The sequence below is a fragment of the Choloepus didactylus genome, chromosome 18 (genome assembly GCF_015220235.1).
Source record: "Choloepus didactylus isolate mChoDid1 chromosome 18, mChoDid1.pri, whole genome shotgun sequence".
NCBI lineage: Eukaryota > Metazoa > Chordata > Mammalia > Pilosa > Megalonychidae > Choloepus > Choloepus didactylus.
Window position 1 is genome coordinate 63534116 of NC_051324.1, and position 16970 is coordinate 63551085.

The 16970-nt window shown below is 37.1% G+C and overlaps 1 protein-coding gene across 3 annotated transcripts in view; it reads right to left on the reverse strand.

Annotated features, from left to right (window-relative positions):
- Nucleotides 1–16970, reverse strand: part of ABCA8 (ATP binding cassette subfamily A member 8) — a 78184-nt gene that overhangs the window by 20660 nt on the left and 40554 nt on the right. For all 3 annotated transcript variants that reach the window (XM_037808646.1, XM_037808647.1, XM_037808648.1), the window contains 4 exons: nt 10462–10601; nt 8852–8971; nt 1875–2073; nt 349–515 (listed from right to left, as the gene is read on the reverse strand). In XM_037808646.1, coding sequence (XP_037664574.1) covers nt 349–515; nt 1875–2073; nt 8852–8971; nt 10462–10601 — 626 coding nt within the window. The remainder of the gene's footprint in view (nt 1–348; nt 516–1874; nt 2074–8851; nt 8972–10461; nt 10602–16970) is intronic.

A 16970-nucleotide genomic window follows, 5' to 3' on the forward strand; every position in this document is an offset into this window, starting at 1 on the left:
GGTTGTAAAATTCTGTGAATTGTATATTTTAAATGGGTGAACTGTATACTTTGAATGGGTGAATTGTATGGCATGTAAATGATATTTCAATAAAGCCACTAAAAATGTTTCTTGATACAAACTCTCTCATTCTGTAAATTGTCACTGGATAATTTATTTCTCCTCCAGTAAATACTTTGATAATTCCCACTCCTTTTCAGTTTGTATGCGTCATCTCCAGACCTCATAAATTGTTTCAACACATGATAAAGAAGTGAAAACTTATTCTTACCTCTCTTGATTATATATTCTAAGTAATGCTCTGAATAGTATATCTATTTGGAAATTGAGTATCTGCCGCATTGTCACCTGTTTTATTGATGATCAATAAAGGAGTGAGAGGGTCACGTGGCTGCTGTCCAGGAGCAAGGAAGTACGTATGAGGAGAAAGTTCCCAAGTATAACTGCTTTGATATATTTTCAAAATGATGTACTCCAAAAGAAGGGGGAAAAATCCAATCCCTAGAATCAACAGCCTACATAGAAGAAAACTGACAATGTAAATACACAGCCATTTCCCCAGCTTTTAAAAAATGTCTGAGCAGATTTTAATTTAATAAGACCAAGAAATTATGAAGATTAAACATCTATGGCTCTCTGTCTCATTTATGGAATTCTTTTTGGGTCCTTTTCCTACCTCTAAATTGGAGGTGAAAAATATAGATTTATTGTTTGTCCATTTCTCTCATTGCTCTCTGGCCACTGGAATTACCATACAGTTTCAAAGGATTATCTACCCTTTAACTATATGCCCAGAGTCTGCCTTTCTCCTGGGCTTTGAATGTGATGCTCCTCATTTCTATTAACAAATCCACCAACACTTTACAGCCAATTTTCTTCATATTCTCTCCTCTTCTCATTGTCCCTATTTCTGTTAGTGAGTGCATGATTTCCTTAGTCTCCCAGGCTCAAATTTTTCATTATTTTTTACTCTTTCTTGTATATTCTCCATTTCAAGCAAGGTGAAAAATCTTTTCTATTATAGTTTCATCATATTTCTTACTTCAAGCTTTCCTACAGTCTTAATTTCCAATTTTACAGTATCACATCTTGCTTGAATTCTTGCTACATGGCTGGCATCCCTCCATTCTTTACTGTCTCTAGTGTTGCCAGATTAAATTAAAGATTTTTCTCTGATCACACTCCTTCTCAAAAATTCTCAATGACTCCTCACTACTTATTCATACAGCAGATATTTATTAAGACTCTAATACGTGCTGGGCCTCCTATCTCTATGATCCTTGATCAAAGTACTGATTGACAGCCAAGGCACAGTGAACACCAGAATGCTAATGTGAGATGACATGGTTCTTGGGATTAGAGAATGCGCTGGTTATGCACTTAGTAGGCATGAAGAGTAAGCTACCTTCACTTGAGTGGGTTGGAGGGAAGTAGTTGGGGTATCTAAAGAACCAGTAGGATAGCAATGGGAGAGTCAGGACATGGGGGAAGAATCAGTAGGATAACCACATAGCATCTAATTTAGGACATTGCCATATGGGTACTGGGAACGAGGATACATATCCCAATGTATCTGTCATTTCAAATTCTGGGAATTTGAAAGAAAAAACTACAATTTAAAATTTGAAAGGAAAATTTATATTACTGCAGATTTTCCCCTAAAATTGCCTCTGAAACATTATAAATTCAACTTGCTGGTCTGCAAATAGATAACTGCTAGGACCATTGATCACATGGTGTATTACACTTCATCCAGTTTTGTAGATGTAGAAGTTACTTTTTATTTTGTGTTTGTTTTCTTTTGTTTTTCCACCTCGGATTTTTTTTTTTAATTCATTGACTGAAAAAAAAAAATCTATGGCACCACTACTCACAGAGATAGAAGAGCCTTTCTTTCATGCTTTAACTTTAAGAAGCGAACCCTTGCAATTGCACAAATTTGCTGTCTCCAGAGAGCCATGCCACTTGTTGTCTCTCTCATCTCATCAAGTGAAGAAAGGACTTGTTCCATTTCAACAAGCCTTTCTGTGTCCCCAGCTCTCTCCTCTTGTACTTCTCCCAAAATGCCAACATCTGTAAAACACAAAATAAGTCATTTATAGAACACAACTTTAGCTGTACTTTATTGAGCTGTGCTTTATTGATCTTACTGTATTTATCAAGGTTATCACAGTTAGAATCTTCTGCAAAATCAAAACAATCAGTAAGAATATATGTAGTCATATTGGTTGCTGTCATGAAAGAAAAAAACTCAAAAATTCATTTATTGAACAAAAGGAATAGAAAGAAGAGCTCAGAAAGATGATTTGGATACAGACAGCACATTAAAGAGGTTAAGATAAACAAACAAGGTCACCACGGTGCCTGGATTGACAACCTTGGAGAAGTAAATATTGTCTTATGTGTTCACCTAAAGAAATGTCAATCTATAAACTGGGGTGAACCGTAAATGGTTTTGTTAGAGGGATTTTGAATCTATCCATGAGGGTGCACTCTTTTGTATGTTCCCTACAATTCTTAGATTTCCAGCATGGCAGCCATTATATGATGATAAAATAAACCTGATATCAAACTCAGAAAGCACACACCCAGAAATACACAAACAACACAAACACAAAAACAAACTGTCCCAATAATGAATGTAGATGTAAAGATTTTAAACAAGATAGATTTCACCAGTATATTAAAAGAATAATTCAGGGAACTTGTGACCTTGAAGATATATCAATGGACATTATCCAATTTCCAAAAAAAGAGTAAAGAATGAAGAATCTAAACAGAACATCTGAGATCTGTGGGACAATATCAAATATCTAACAAAAATATAGTTGTAGTCCCAGAAAAAGAAGTTAGAAGGAATGGGACAGTGAAAATATATGAAGAAATATTAAGCAAAACTTTTCCAAAATAGATGCAAATTTTCCCAAGAAAGAAAATACAAAGTGAAGCTATCAAATTCCTATAAACCAGTGACAAAGAAAAAAATCTTAAAAACAGCCAGAAAAAGGACACATTACATAAATGAGAATAGTGATGTGGATAATGGTGAACCCCACCTTACAATAAGTGGAGACTAGAAGAAAATGGAATGATATCCTGAACTGAAACAAACAAAAATACACCTATCAATTTAGAATTCTACATTCTCTACAGAACTCTAAATCATGCAAAAGTATCATTCAATTATTAAAGAAAAATACAAAACGGAGACATTTTCATATAATCAAAACATGGGAAAATTTGTTTCTAGCAATGAATTACTAGAAATGCTGAAGGAGATCCTTTAGGCTAAAGGTACATGACACCTGATAAAAAATGAGAAAGGATTGAGTCCCAGAAAGAGATAATATATTGATAAATACAATGAAAAATTAAAAGCTCTCTCTCTTTCTTTCTCCGCATACATATATTTTCCAGAAAATACATGCGTTAGTTTACAAACAACTATTAACTGTGAAGTACATGTAATACTAATGTATTATAAGAAATAAATGTAACAGTAAACTACATGAAAACAGACTCACCAAAAGGAAAGGGGCAAGAAAAAGATACATTTGAAGGTAATTACTTTTCGCATGAAGTAGTATAATAATATTGGAATACAGACTACGATAAGTACAGATTCCTGTTGTAATATATATGGTGATCACACACAAAAACACAGGTACAAAAAGTACAGCTAAAAAGGAAATATGGAAATAAAATGGTTTACTAGCAAGACAGAAAATATGGCAGGCAAAAAGGAATAGAGAACAAATGGGACCAACATAAGATTTAAGCTCTACCATAGCAATAACCTCATTAAAAAATAAATGGGCTTGAGAACCTAAGATGGCGGCTAGGTGAGAAAGGGCAAAAAAACACCTCCGTGAAAAATACTAGATAAAAACCAGAAGGTGACACAGAATACCAGTTTCAGCGATGCACCAGCTGGACGAGGTCTGCTAGAACCACAGGGGCCGTGCACTTGGTGAAACCGGGAGTCTGCATTCTGAAACGACTGAGTAAGCTGGCTGAAAGTCCCTCGACCGTGCTGCAGTGTGGGGAAGCTGAGGGTTGGTGTTTGGAGACAGACTGGTTCTTTTTAAAAAAAAAAAAAAGAGGAAAAAGGAAAAACCCAGGAGCAGCTGCAGTTGCGACGGTGGGAACCACGTACTGAAGCACGGCAGGAGCGGGCTGAGCCAACCTCTTGGTGTCTGGCATGGAGGATAGCCCACTACAGATTCCCTCAGGGCCAGGGGAGCAAAGGGGAGAGCCAAGAGGAGAAAGAAACCATGCTGCTTGCAGCTGGCTCCCCGGTGGGCTGGAGACACTCCTGCCTGGGGCCATGCCCGCAGCCCAGAGCTGCGCCAGTTGTACCGGAGCTGGGAAGGAGGAACTGTGTGAAAGGTGGGGGGGGGTTGAGACACTCCAGTCAGGCATCTTTGCATCAGGCTGAGAGCACCCCTGCACGGCCCAGTGGCCCGGGGCCTCCCTTGAGGAACAGCATGCACTTGCGATGTAGCACAGCCTTCCCTCAGCAGAGGTCCTGGAAGATCACAGCAGAGAAGGGGGGCCCGCTCGGAAAACTCAGGGACACTACGTCAATGTTGGTGGTTTGTGGGTCAGCGACAGAGAAAATCTGGGGCAAAACTGAAATGCAGGCTTAGACTCTTGCAACAGCCTTGAATCTCCAGGGACACCTGGGAGGTTTGAATATTAAAGCTGCCCTGCCTCCCTAACCACCCAGACACATGCCCCACATTCAGGGCGGACAGCTCCAACAACACACCCAAACTGAGTTCACCAAATGAACCCCACAAGAATCATTTCCCCACACACCACAAAGACAAAGTTGAAGAGAACTGACTTGAGGGGTATAGGTGACTCACAGATGCCATCTGCTGGTTAGTTAGAGAAAGTGTATGGTCACTAAACTGTGTTTCTGAAAAATTAGACTGGTATCTTTTTTTTTACAACTTGAAAGAACCCTATCAAGCAAAGCAAATGCCAAGAGGCCAAAAACAACAGAAAATCTTAATGCATATGATAAAACCAGATGATATGGAGAACCCAATCCCAAACACCCAAATCAAAATATCAGAAGAGACACAGTACTTGGCACAATTAATCAAAGAACTACAATCGAGGAATGAAAATATGACAAAGGATATAAAGGACATGAAGAAGAGCATGGCAAAGGATTTAAGGGACATAAAGAAGACCCTAGAAGAGCATAAAGAAGAAATTGCAAGAGTAAAGAAAAAAATAGAAGATCTTATGGAAATAAAAGAAACTGTTGGCCAAATTAAAAAGACTCTGGATACTCATAATACAAGATTAGAGGAAGTTGAACAATGACTCAGTGTCCTAGAAGTCCACAGAACAGAAAATGAAAGAACAAAAGAAAGAATGGAGAAAAAAATAAAAAAAAATCAAAATGGATCTCAGGGATACGATAGATAAAATAAAACATCCAAACTTAAGACTCACTGGTGTCCCAGAAGGGGAAGAGAAGGGTAAAGGTCTAGAAAGAGTATTCAAAGAAATTGTTGGGGAAAACTTCCCAAACCTTCTACATAATATAAATACACAAAGCATAAAAGCCCAGTGAACTCCAAATAGAATAAATCCAAATAAACCCACTCCAAGACATATTCTGATCAGACTCTCAAATACTGAAGAGAAGGAGCAAGTTCTGAAAGCAGCAAGAGAAAAGCAATTCACCACATACAAAGGAAACAACATAAGACTAAGTAGTGACTACTAAGTGGCCACCATGGAGGTGAGAAGGCAGTGGCATGACATATTTAAAATTCTGAGAGAGAAAAATGTCCAACCAAGAATACTTTATCCAGCAAAGCTCTCCTTCAAATTTGAGGGAGAGCTTAAAATTTTCACAGACAAACAAATGCTGAGAGAGTTTGGCAATAAAAGTCCTGCCCTACTTCAGATACTAAAGGGAGCCCTACCAACAGAGAAACCAAGAAAGGAGAAAGAGATATAGAGAATTTTAACAGACATATATAGAACCCTACATCCCAAATCACCAGAACACTCATTTTTCTCCAGTGATCACGGATCTTTCTCCAGAATGGACCATATGCTGGGACATAAAACAAGCCTCAATAAATTAAAAAAAAAATTGAATATATTCAAAGCACATTCTCTGACCACAATGGAATACAAACAGAAGTCAATAATTTTTGAATTGTAACTCCACTATTTACTTCCTACATGATCTAAAACACACAAACTCTAATGACAAATCAGTGGTTTTGAACTCAATGTAAAATATGTAATTTTTGAAAAGAACTATATAAAGGTGGGGGAATGGAGGAGTATAGGAACACAGTTTATGTGTCCTGTTGAAGTTAAGCTGGTATCAAAGAAAAACAAGATTGTTGTGGATTTAAGAGGTTAATTTTAAGTCCCACAGTAAGCACAAAAAAATTATCAGAGAATATGACCATAGAGATGAAAAGTAGAGTATGGGTTAAGAGAACTGGGGGAAGAGGTAATGGGGAGTTAAGAAATGAGTGTAGGGTTGCTGTTTGAGGTGAAGGGAAATTTCTAGTAATGGATGGTGGGAAGGAGATAGCATTATAACATTCTAAATGTGATTAATCCCACTAATGGAATGCTAGGGAGGGGGTAGAATGGGAAGATTTAGGCTGTATATATGTTTCCACAATTGAGAAAAAAAAAAAAAGACAGTCTAAATAGACAACAATTGAGTGCCAAGGATGACCCTGGGTGGTATCTGAGAATGGAGGGCAGGAGGCTCAAAGGGACACAGTTGAGACATAAGGGGGTAAAAAAAAGAAATATAGAATGTAAGCTTTGTATCAATGTTGACTCTCCTGTACTTCTTAGCTGCGTTTAACGGGATTCCATAAAAGAATGTTCTTGTTCATGGGAATTGTATATGTGAATTATAGTGTTTGTTTAAGGATGTGTGCAGCTAGCTTTCATATGTTCAGAAGACAGAGCAATAGATGATGGATGATAGATAGGGAAGGACGGAAGGAGGGAGGGAAAGAAATAGCAGTGTGACAGCATGTCAAAGTTGGTGGACTGGGGTATCGGGGGGGGCAGGGTATGCTGGAGTTCTGTGTATGGGGTTTGTATTGTTTTTGCAACTGTTCCTATAACTGAATTTATTTCAAAATGAAATTTAAAAAAAAAATAAATAAATGGGCTAAAACTGTCAGGTACAAGGAAACAGATTGAAAGAAGGATTAAAAAGTGAAATTAAACAATATGTTGTTTAATGAAATTCACTTTAATTTAAAGCAGTAAGCGAGTTGAAAAAATGTTTTACAGTGGAATAATCTGTGCAAACAGAAATCATATAAAATTGAAGTAACTGTATTAATTCTACACAAATTAGACTACAGGACAACTGCCTTTACAAGAATTTAACAGAGACCCTTCATAATGAGAATGAAGGCAATTCATCAAGCAGACATATCAATTCTCTATGTGTATGTACTTAATGACAGAAAATCAAACTAGATAAATTAACTTACCTCACTAAAGGGAGTAAATTAGACAAATCTAGACACATCCAAATTTATAGTTGGAGATTTTAAGACCTCTCATTTGCAATTTATAGAAGAAGTAGGCAGGAAAATAAATCAATAAGGCCATAGAATATTGGAACAACCCCATCATCCAATTTGACTTAATTGACATTTACACAACTCTCCATACAACTGGAGTTCCATTAACATATATTCTTTATGTACATAGTTCTAAACATACACACACACATGCATACATAATACACAGAGATATATTTTTTAGATGGACATGAAAAATTCACCCAAATAGATTGAATGCTGGCTCAACCACATGTCTCAAAAAAATTAAATATTTAAATCATAAAGTATGTCACCACTCTAAAAAATTTAATGTAAATAACAATATCTAGGACATCCTCAAATATTTGTAAATTAAACAATGCACTTACAAATGACCAAGAATGACAACAATGTCTCATCAAATAGGGAATGTCACTAAAGAGTTAAAAATCATAAAACAGGATCAAATAGAAATGAAAAGTGCGATACCTGAAAAGAGGAGGTCAAGAGCAGATTTGAACTGGTGGAAGAAAGGACAAGTGCACATAACAAAAGATAAGTTGAGATAATCCAGTCTAAGGAAGAGAAAGAAAAAAGAATGAAGAGAAATGAATAGTCTCAGAGAAAAGTGGGATGAGATCAAGCATATCCACTTACATATAATGAGAGTCCCACAAGGAGAGGAGAGGATCAGAAAGTATATTTGCAGAAATGGCTAAAAGCTCCCAAATCTGATGAAAAACACAAATCTTCATATCCAAAGAGCTATAAAAAGCTCCCAATAAGATAAATTTACAAAAATCCACACCTAAACACATCATAGTCAAACTTCAAAAAGACAAAAAGAGAATATTGAAAGCAGAAAAACAAACAACTCATCATATAAAAGGGATCCTCCATAAGATTAACAGCTGACTTTTCATCAGAAATCATGAAGCTCATGAGGCAGTGTGATGACATATTCAAAGTACATAAAGAGAGAAATTTAGAGTAAATATTTTGTCTAAATTGCTCTTGAAGGCCTGGGGATAAGTTTAGGGCATTAAGTCTTGGATAGAAGGAAAAGAGCAATCTTCAATGGCAAGGCAATGCTGACAGAGAGAGAAAATATGTGACTGGGATGCATTTTTGTTTTTACATAAGATTGCCAAAAAAAATGGCCTTAATTATGGAACTCCAGAGACTTTGCAATCACATCTTTGGAACAGTGTCCTCTTGCAGTATATACTGCACTGAGTGTTGTGAATGCTAACATTTACGTGATAGCTTTCATGCAGTTTATTTACCTGCTTCATGAATTGCTGATTTTCCTTCTAGTTTCAGGAACACCTCATTCAAAGTTGTCATGGAAACACCATAATTCTCAATTCCCAAGCCAGGACAGCTATCAAGATCTTTGTAAAGATCTAAAAAAAAAAAAACCATACACACAGTAGCAAATCAAACCAACAAAAATCACAAGTGAACTGAGAACAGTTTTTCAACTAAGGTCAAATATATGAAATGGTATTTGTGATAAGTTAAAGACAGTTTAAAAACTAGAATTTCATAACCAGTAAACTAGTTCTTCAAATTATATATACTATTTTCCATTTGTGTCATGTGCTAGACATATTACTCTATAATCAAATATTAATTTATATTAATTTATATTTTTATTAAAATTTCATTTTAATTTTTGTATGACTTGCTTTCAAAAATTAATAATGGAACTTTGGATTTTTCGCATTCTAAGTCTGAGTAATTGAAGAGTCTTTCCTAGAGTGCAGAAACAAATGGGAGCTATTAATAGTCTACCCAACATAAGAAAAAGTAATGATTTTTTGAGAATTAGTTGGATGGTACAGAATCTTCCTTAGTTCAGAAAGTATCTGTTAAAGGACATGGATACGTGTTATTATTTATTTATTTTTTCCATTCCTGCTTCTGACACTGAAAGAAAAAATTCACAAGATCTGCTACAGAGAACTGAAGAATTGACTCGGGGCATTTTCTTGGATTACTAGGAAATTGTGAGAGTGAGAACTCCCTCCGGCAATTCCATATCCAGTCATTCTTTAGTTCATTCACCAAAAATCCTTTTGCATAAGTCATTGTTCATCTAGCAATGAATAATCTCTCTGCCTCTATGGATTTAAATTATAATGGCTAATTAAATGAAGTTTAAATCAAAACTTAATTCTAAATCCTAGTGTGCTTGTAGCAGTCCTGGGACTTCAACCTGGAATTCCACATGGATGAAAAGAGAAGTTATAAGTTTACTGTCTCAGTTGGAGTGAGTAGATAATAATTAAGATTTAAACTGCTAATGAGCATTATGTGTCATTTTTCATTCTACCTAAGACTTTTAGAAGCTTCCTCTAAATTGTAATTACTATTAAAATGCACTAATTAGGTTTCGAACACTTTGCCTAGGGATACTTGCGTTGTCATTGTAAAATGTATTTTTGTATGACTGTGTGGTAATCCATGCGTCTTGGGTATCCTTTCATATGGTTAATTGTTTCAACCACTCCACCTGGACTCTTACAGCACCCCATTATCAGTGAGTAGTTTCTCTATATAACAAACAAAATCTGTAAGCTTTCATGTATTGGTTTGAAAAACCCCAAGTTATCACAAAAGTCATAGCAAGAAACAGTCACATCATGGGTTATTTAACATAGGAGTTAAACCAGAGGTTTCCAACCATTTTAGCCATTTATGCATGGCTATGAATGAATATTAGAATATTCTGCCACACATTGCAAGGGAAATAAAGACTAAAGACGCTCCCTAAAATGACCAGGCATTAAATGCTACTACTAGAATATAATAATATTTCTACTATAAATTAAGTAATCCAGTTATCATACTGTTATTTACATATAGATTTCATGGTTTTCATATACATTACCTGGAAACTTATTTGTTCTTTCTATGGGCAATGTATAGATAAGTTTTCCTTCACTTCTTGCTGATAATTTGGCATCAGGGATGTGCTGTTTAACAAGTGATGTTACTTTTTCCCGAACACACATTTCATTCAACTGCAAACTGGTTTTCGAAAAAATAAGAAAAGGGCATATGTTATTTGACATATTCTCCAATACCATGAAAAAATTAGTAGTCTCTATGAGACAAATAAAAACTCAGTTACAAAGTAATGCAGGAAATAGGCCATGCTAACATAAAATAAAAGAAAAAATTGAGCTAATCAAGATGAGTGGTTGGGTTACTCAGGGATGGTACTCAGAGAAGGTCAGTGTTGATCCAGGTCCTAAAGGGGAGAACAGCAGAGAAGATACCAGCAGCACAGCAAAGATGAGAACAGTACAAAATGAATAATGTTGGAGATTATTTTCAAACAAAGTTTAAGCTGGCTACATAGGACTACTATTGGGCAAGAACAGGGCAAGCCTTTTGATAGACAAAGGAGCAAAACAGGTCTGGTTATTCATCCAAGGCCAATGTCTTGAGTGCTTAGTATGTAACAAGTACTGCCCGAAGGGCAGAAGGTACCGTGGTCAACAAGACTGCATTGTCCAGCTCCTGTGAGATTGATGGTCTAGTGGGTAAGACAAGCAAAAAAACAAGGAAGCAAGCAAATACGATAATTATCAATAGCGGTAAGTGATCTGAAGGAAAGAGGGCTGTGAAATATAATCTAATTATGGATGAATGCAGGTTTGGGGTGGTGGGATGAATAATTTTTGCTTTCTCTGTAGTGCTAACCCCAGGACTTTGAATAAGAACAAGGTATCATTGAGAAAATGAGCCTAGCCCTCCAAAAACACCACAGATATTTTCCCATTGTAGAAAAACATAAAAGAGTTCTACAAAATCTATAAATCAAGGTTATAACGTAGATAAAATATAGTTATCTGGTTTCAAAACTTGGCTTTGCCATTTGAAATGTGTTCCTTAACCTACTGTCATGGCCCAAGGGAGCTTTTGCAGCTGAAGGACTAAAGAAGGCACTGGACATATTCTGAGGCATGAGCTTTTGTTTGGGGCTTACTTACAGGGACATGGATCGGGAAGTCAGTCAAGCTGCTCTGAATGAAGTTAGGAGCTGCTCTGAATGGCAGCCAGTTCATAGATCAGTGTGAAGTACTCCACCCTTTGGGGTGGACTGGTCAAGCTGGTGATAGGCGCTTGAGACAGAGACATTCCAATGGGTGTGAAAGCATACACACGGGAGCAGGGGAGGGAGGGTCTTCTGACATAGGGAAGCATCGATTGTAGTCAACAGGAAAAAGGGGAGGATTACAGGTTACCTTGTAGATAATAGTAACTCAGGGAGTTCAGGAAGGAGGTAAGCAATAGATTAGCTCAGGAAGCCTGGTTTTACAAGGAGGGTAGGTTGAACCTTAACTGACATAGGGCATGCAAGCTGCTGTGTGCACAGTCTTCAAGGCCCTTAGGGAAGTCCCTGGGCCCAGGGCTCCCACACTTACCTGAAGTTTCCTCACTAATAAAATAGAATAATGATGCCTAGTTTATAGAGTGGTTCTAAGAATTAAATAATAGTGAGATCCTCCCTTAGCAAATCCTCAAAAAATGGTAGCTCTTTCATTTCATCAAATGATTAAGTCAAAATTATTCTATTTACTCATAAGATATGCATGAACTAGAAAGAATATATATCATTGTTAGAACCAGTGGAATGCACTGAAGGAATGAATTTAAAAAAATCATAATTGCTCTTCCTGATGCCACCTCAAAAATTAAAAACAATTCAAGAAATATTTCTTGCCCACTTCCAAGAACTTGTGCTGGATACTATAAAGATTGCATGAACAGGACATAGCATCCTCCTTCATGGATTTTCTAGTTTAGAAGAGGGTTCAGCAAACCTTGTTCTGCAAACGGACAGACTAAGTATTTTAGGCTCTGCTGCTATTAGGTCTCTTGCAACTACTCAACTTTGCCATGACAGTGCAAAAGTGACCCGGGCCTGGTTGTGTTCCAACCAGACATTATTTACCAAAACAAGAAATGGGTCTGGAGTCACCCCGGACTGTGGTTGTTTGCTGATCCCTGGTTTAGAATAATAATAATAAGGGATTTAAGAGTAAGGCAGGGATCCCCATTAGCATCCACACCCCACCCCCAACATGTTATGTCATCATGCAATGCAGTAGGCATCATCTCATTCATTTTTTCTATGATCTTTAATTGCAGCCAGGAATTATTACTCCTGATTTACAAGTGAGAAAATAGGTGCGTTTATAAATGAGCTTCAGAGAGTTTAATTAATTTCCAAAAACAGATTCAAACAAATGGCTTTAGGAAATCAGGAAATGGGGAGTTTTCACAGAGAGGGAGGTTAATAGAGGCTACGTGATGAGATAGCTTTCAAATAATGCTTCAGTACTTAGACAGGTGGGGATGGGTTCAAGGAAACTGTTCAGTCTCAGGAAGTACCTCAGACAAAGGTAAAATGTGAACCATCACGGGGCTCGGACGAGGAACAATCAATGGTTCATTTTTTTTTTTTTTTTTTTTAATCATCATTTTATTGAGATTTATTCACATACCACGCAGTCATACAAAACAAATTGTACTTTCGATTGTTTACAGTACCATTACATAGTTGTACATTCATCACCTAAATCAATCCCTGACACCTTCATTAGCACACACACAAAAATAACAAGAATAATAATTAGAGTGAAAAAGAGCAATTGAAGTAAAAAAGAACACTAGGTACCTTTGTCTGTTTGTTTGCTTCCCCTACTTTTCTACACATCCATCCATAAACTAGACAAAGTGGAGTTTGGTCCTTATGGCATTCCCAATCCCACTGTCACCCCTCATAAGCTACATTTTTATACAACTGTCTTCGAGATTCATGGGTTCTGGGTTGTAGTTTAATAGTTTCAGGTATCCACCACCAGCTACCCCAATTCTTTAGAACCTAAAAAAGGTTGTCTAAAGTGTGCGTAAGAGTGCCCACCAGAGTGATCTCTCGGCTCGTTTTGGAATCTCTCTGCCACTGAAGCTTATTTCATTTCCTTTCACATCCCCCTTTTGGTCAAGAAGATGTTCTCCATCCCACGATGCCGGGTCTACATTCCTCCCCGGGAGTCATATTCCACGTTGCCAGGGAGATTCACTTCCCTGGGTGTCTGATCCCACGTAGGGGGGAGGGCAGTGATTTCACCTTTCAAGTTGGCTTAGCCAGAGAGAGAGGGCCACATCTGAGCAACAAAGAGGCATTCAGGAGGAGACTCTTAGGCACAAATACAGGGAGGCCTAGCCTCTCCTTTGCAGCAACCATCTTCCCAAGGGTAAAACTTATGGTAGAGGGCTCAACCCATCAAACCACCAGTCCCCTATGTCTGTGGTCATGTTAGCAACCATGGAGGTAGGGTAGGCGAATACCCCTGCATTCTCCACAGGCTCCTCAAGGGGGCACTACATCTTTTTTTTTTTTTTTCCTTGTTTGTCTTTTTTCTTTTTTTTAACTTTCCCTTCTTTTTTCAAATCAACTGTATGAAAAAAAAAGTTAAAAAGAAAACAAACATACAATAAAAGAACATTTCAAAGAGACCATAGCAAGGGAGTAAGAAAAAGACAACTAACCTAAGATAACTGCTTAACTTCCAACATGTTCCTACTTTACTCCAAGAAAGTTACATAATATAGCAACATTTCAGTGAACTTGTTCCTACTACATCCATCAGAAATTAACAGACCATAGTCATTTCTGGGCATCCCCAGAACGTTAAATAGCTTATCTGTTCTTCTTGGATTATTGTTCCCCATTCCTTAATTGCTCTCTACTGCTAGTTCCCCTACATTCTACATTATAAACCATTTGTTTTACATTTTTCAAAGTTCACATTAGTGGTAGCATGTAATATTTCTCTTTTTGTGCCTGGCTTATTTCGCTCAGCATTATGTCTTCAAGGTTCATCCATGTTGTCATATGTTTCACCAGATCGTTCCTTCTTACTGCCGCGTAGTATTCCATCGTGTGTATATACCACATTTTATTTATCCACTCATCTGTTGAAGGACATTTGGGTTGTTTCCATCTCTTGGCAATTGTGAATAATGCTGCTATGAACATTGGCGTGCAGATATCTGTTCGTGTCACTGCTTTCCGATCTTCCGGGTATATACCGAGAAGTGCAATCGCTGGATCGAATGGTAGCTCTATATCTAGTTTTCTAAGGAACTGCCAGACTGACTTCCAGAGTGGCTGAACCATTATACAGTCCCACCAACAATGAATAAGAGTTCCAATTTCTCCACATCCCCTCCAGCATTTGTAGTTTCCTGTTTGTTTAATGGCAGCCATTCTAACCGGTGTTAGATGGTATCTCATTGTGGTCTTAATTTGCATCTCTCTAATACCTAGTGAAGCTGAACATTTTTTCATGTGTTTCTTGGCCATTTGTATTTCCTCTTCAGAGAACTGTCTTTTCATATCTTTTGCCCATTTTATAATTGGGCTGTCTGTACTATTGTCATTGAGTTGTAGGATTTCTTTGTATATGCAAGATATCAGTCTTTTGTCAGATACATGGTTTCCAAAAATTTTTTCCCATTGAGTTGGCTGCCTCTTTACCTTTTTAAGAAATTCCTTTGAGGTGCAGAAACTTCTAAGCTTGAGGAGTTCCCATTTATCTATTTTCTCTTTTGTTGCTTGTGCTTTGGGTGTAAAGTCTAGGAAGTGGCCTCCTAATACAAGGTCTTGAAGATGTTTTCCTACATTATCTTCTAGGAGTTTTATGGTACTTTCTTTTATATTGAGATCTTTGGTCCATTTTGAGTTAATTTTTGTGTAGGGGATGAGGTAGGGGTTCTCTTTCATTCTTTTGGATATGGATATCCAACTCTCCCAGCCCCATTTGTTGAAAAGACCATTATGGCTCAGTTCGGTGACTTTGGGGGCCTTATCAAAGATCAGTCGGCCATAGATCTGAGGGTCTATCTCTGAATTCTCAATTCGATTCCATTGATCTATATGTCTATCTTTGTGCCAGTACCATGCTGTTTTGGCAACTGTGGCTTTATAATAAGCTTCAAAGTCAGGGAGTGTAAGTCCTCCCACTTCGTTTTTCTTTTTTAGAGTGTCTTTAGCAATTCGAGGCATCTTCCCTTTCCAAATAAATTTGATAACTAGCTTTTCCAAGTCTGCAAAGTAGGTTGTTGGAATTTTGATTGGGATTGCATTGAATCTGTAGATGAGTTTGGGTAGAATTGACATCTTAATGACATTTAGCCTTCCTATCCATGAACATGGAATATTTTTCCATCTTTTAAGGTCCCCTTCTATTTCTTTTAGTAGAGTTATGTAGTTTTCTTTGTATAGGTCTTTTACATCTTTGGTTAAGTTTATTCCTAGGTACTTGATTTTTTTAGTTGCTATTGAAAATGGTATCTTTTTCTTGAGTGTCTCTTCAGTTTGTTCATTTCTAGCATATAGAAACATTACTGACTTATGTGCATTAATCTTGTATCCCGCTACTTTGCTAAATTTGTTTATTAGCTCTAGTAGGTGTATCGTTGATTTCTCAGGGTTTTCTAGATATAAGATCATATCATCTGCAAACAATGACAGTTTTACTTCTTCTTTTCCAATTTGGATGCCTTTTATTTCTTTGTCTTGCCGGATTGCCCTGGCTAGCACTTCCAGCACAATGTTGAATAACAGTGGTGACAGCGGGCATCCTTGTCTTGTTCCTGATCTTAGAGGGAAGGCTTTCAGTCTCTCACCATTGAGTACTATGCTGGCTGTGGGTTTTTCATATATGCTCTTTATCATGTTGAGGAAGTTTCCTTCAATTCCTACCTTTTGAAGTGTTTTATCAAAAAGGGATGTTGGATTTTGTCAAATGCTTTTTCAGCATCTATTGAGATGATCAATTGATTTTTCCCTTTTGACTTGTTAATGTGTTGTAATACATTGATTGTTTTTCTTATGTTGAACCATCCTTGCATGCCTGGAATGAACCCCACTTGGTCATGGTGTATGATTTTTTTAATGTGTCTTTGGATTCGATTTGCAAGTATTTTGTTGAGGATTTTTGCATCTATATTCATTAGGGAGATTGGCCGGTAGTTTTCCTTTTTTGTAGCATCTTTGCCTGGTTTTGGTATTAGATTGATGTTAGCTTCATAAAATGAGTTAGGTAGTGTTCCATTTTTTTCAATGTTTTGAAAGAGTTTGAGTAAGATTGGTGTCAGTTCTTTCTGGAAAGTTTGGTAGAATTCCCCTGTGAAGCCATCTGGCCCTGGGCATTTATTTGTGGGAAGATTTTTGATGACTGATTGGATCTCTTTGCTTGTGATGGGTTGGTTGAGGTCTTCTATTTCTTCTCTGGTCAGTCTAGGTTGTTCACATGTTTCCAGGAAATTGTCCATTTCTTCTACATTATCCAGTTTGTTGCCATACAGTTGTTCATAATA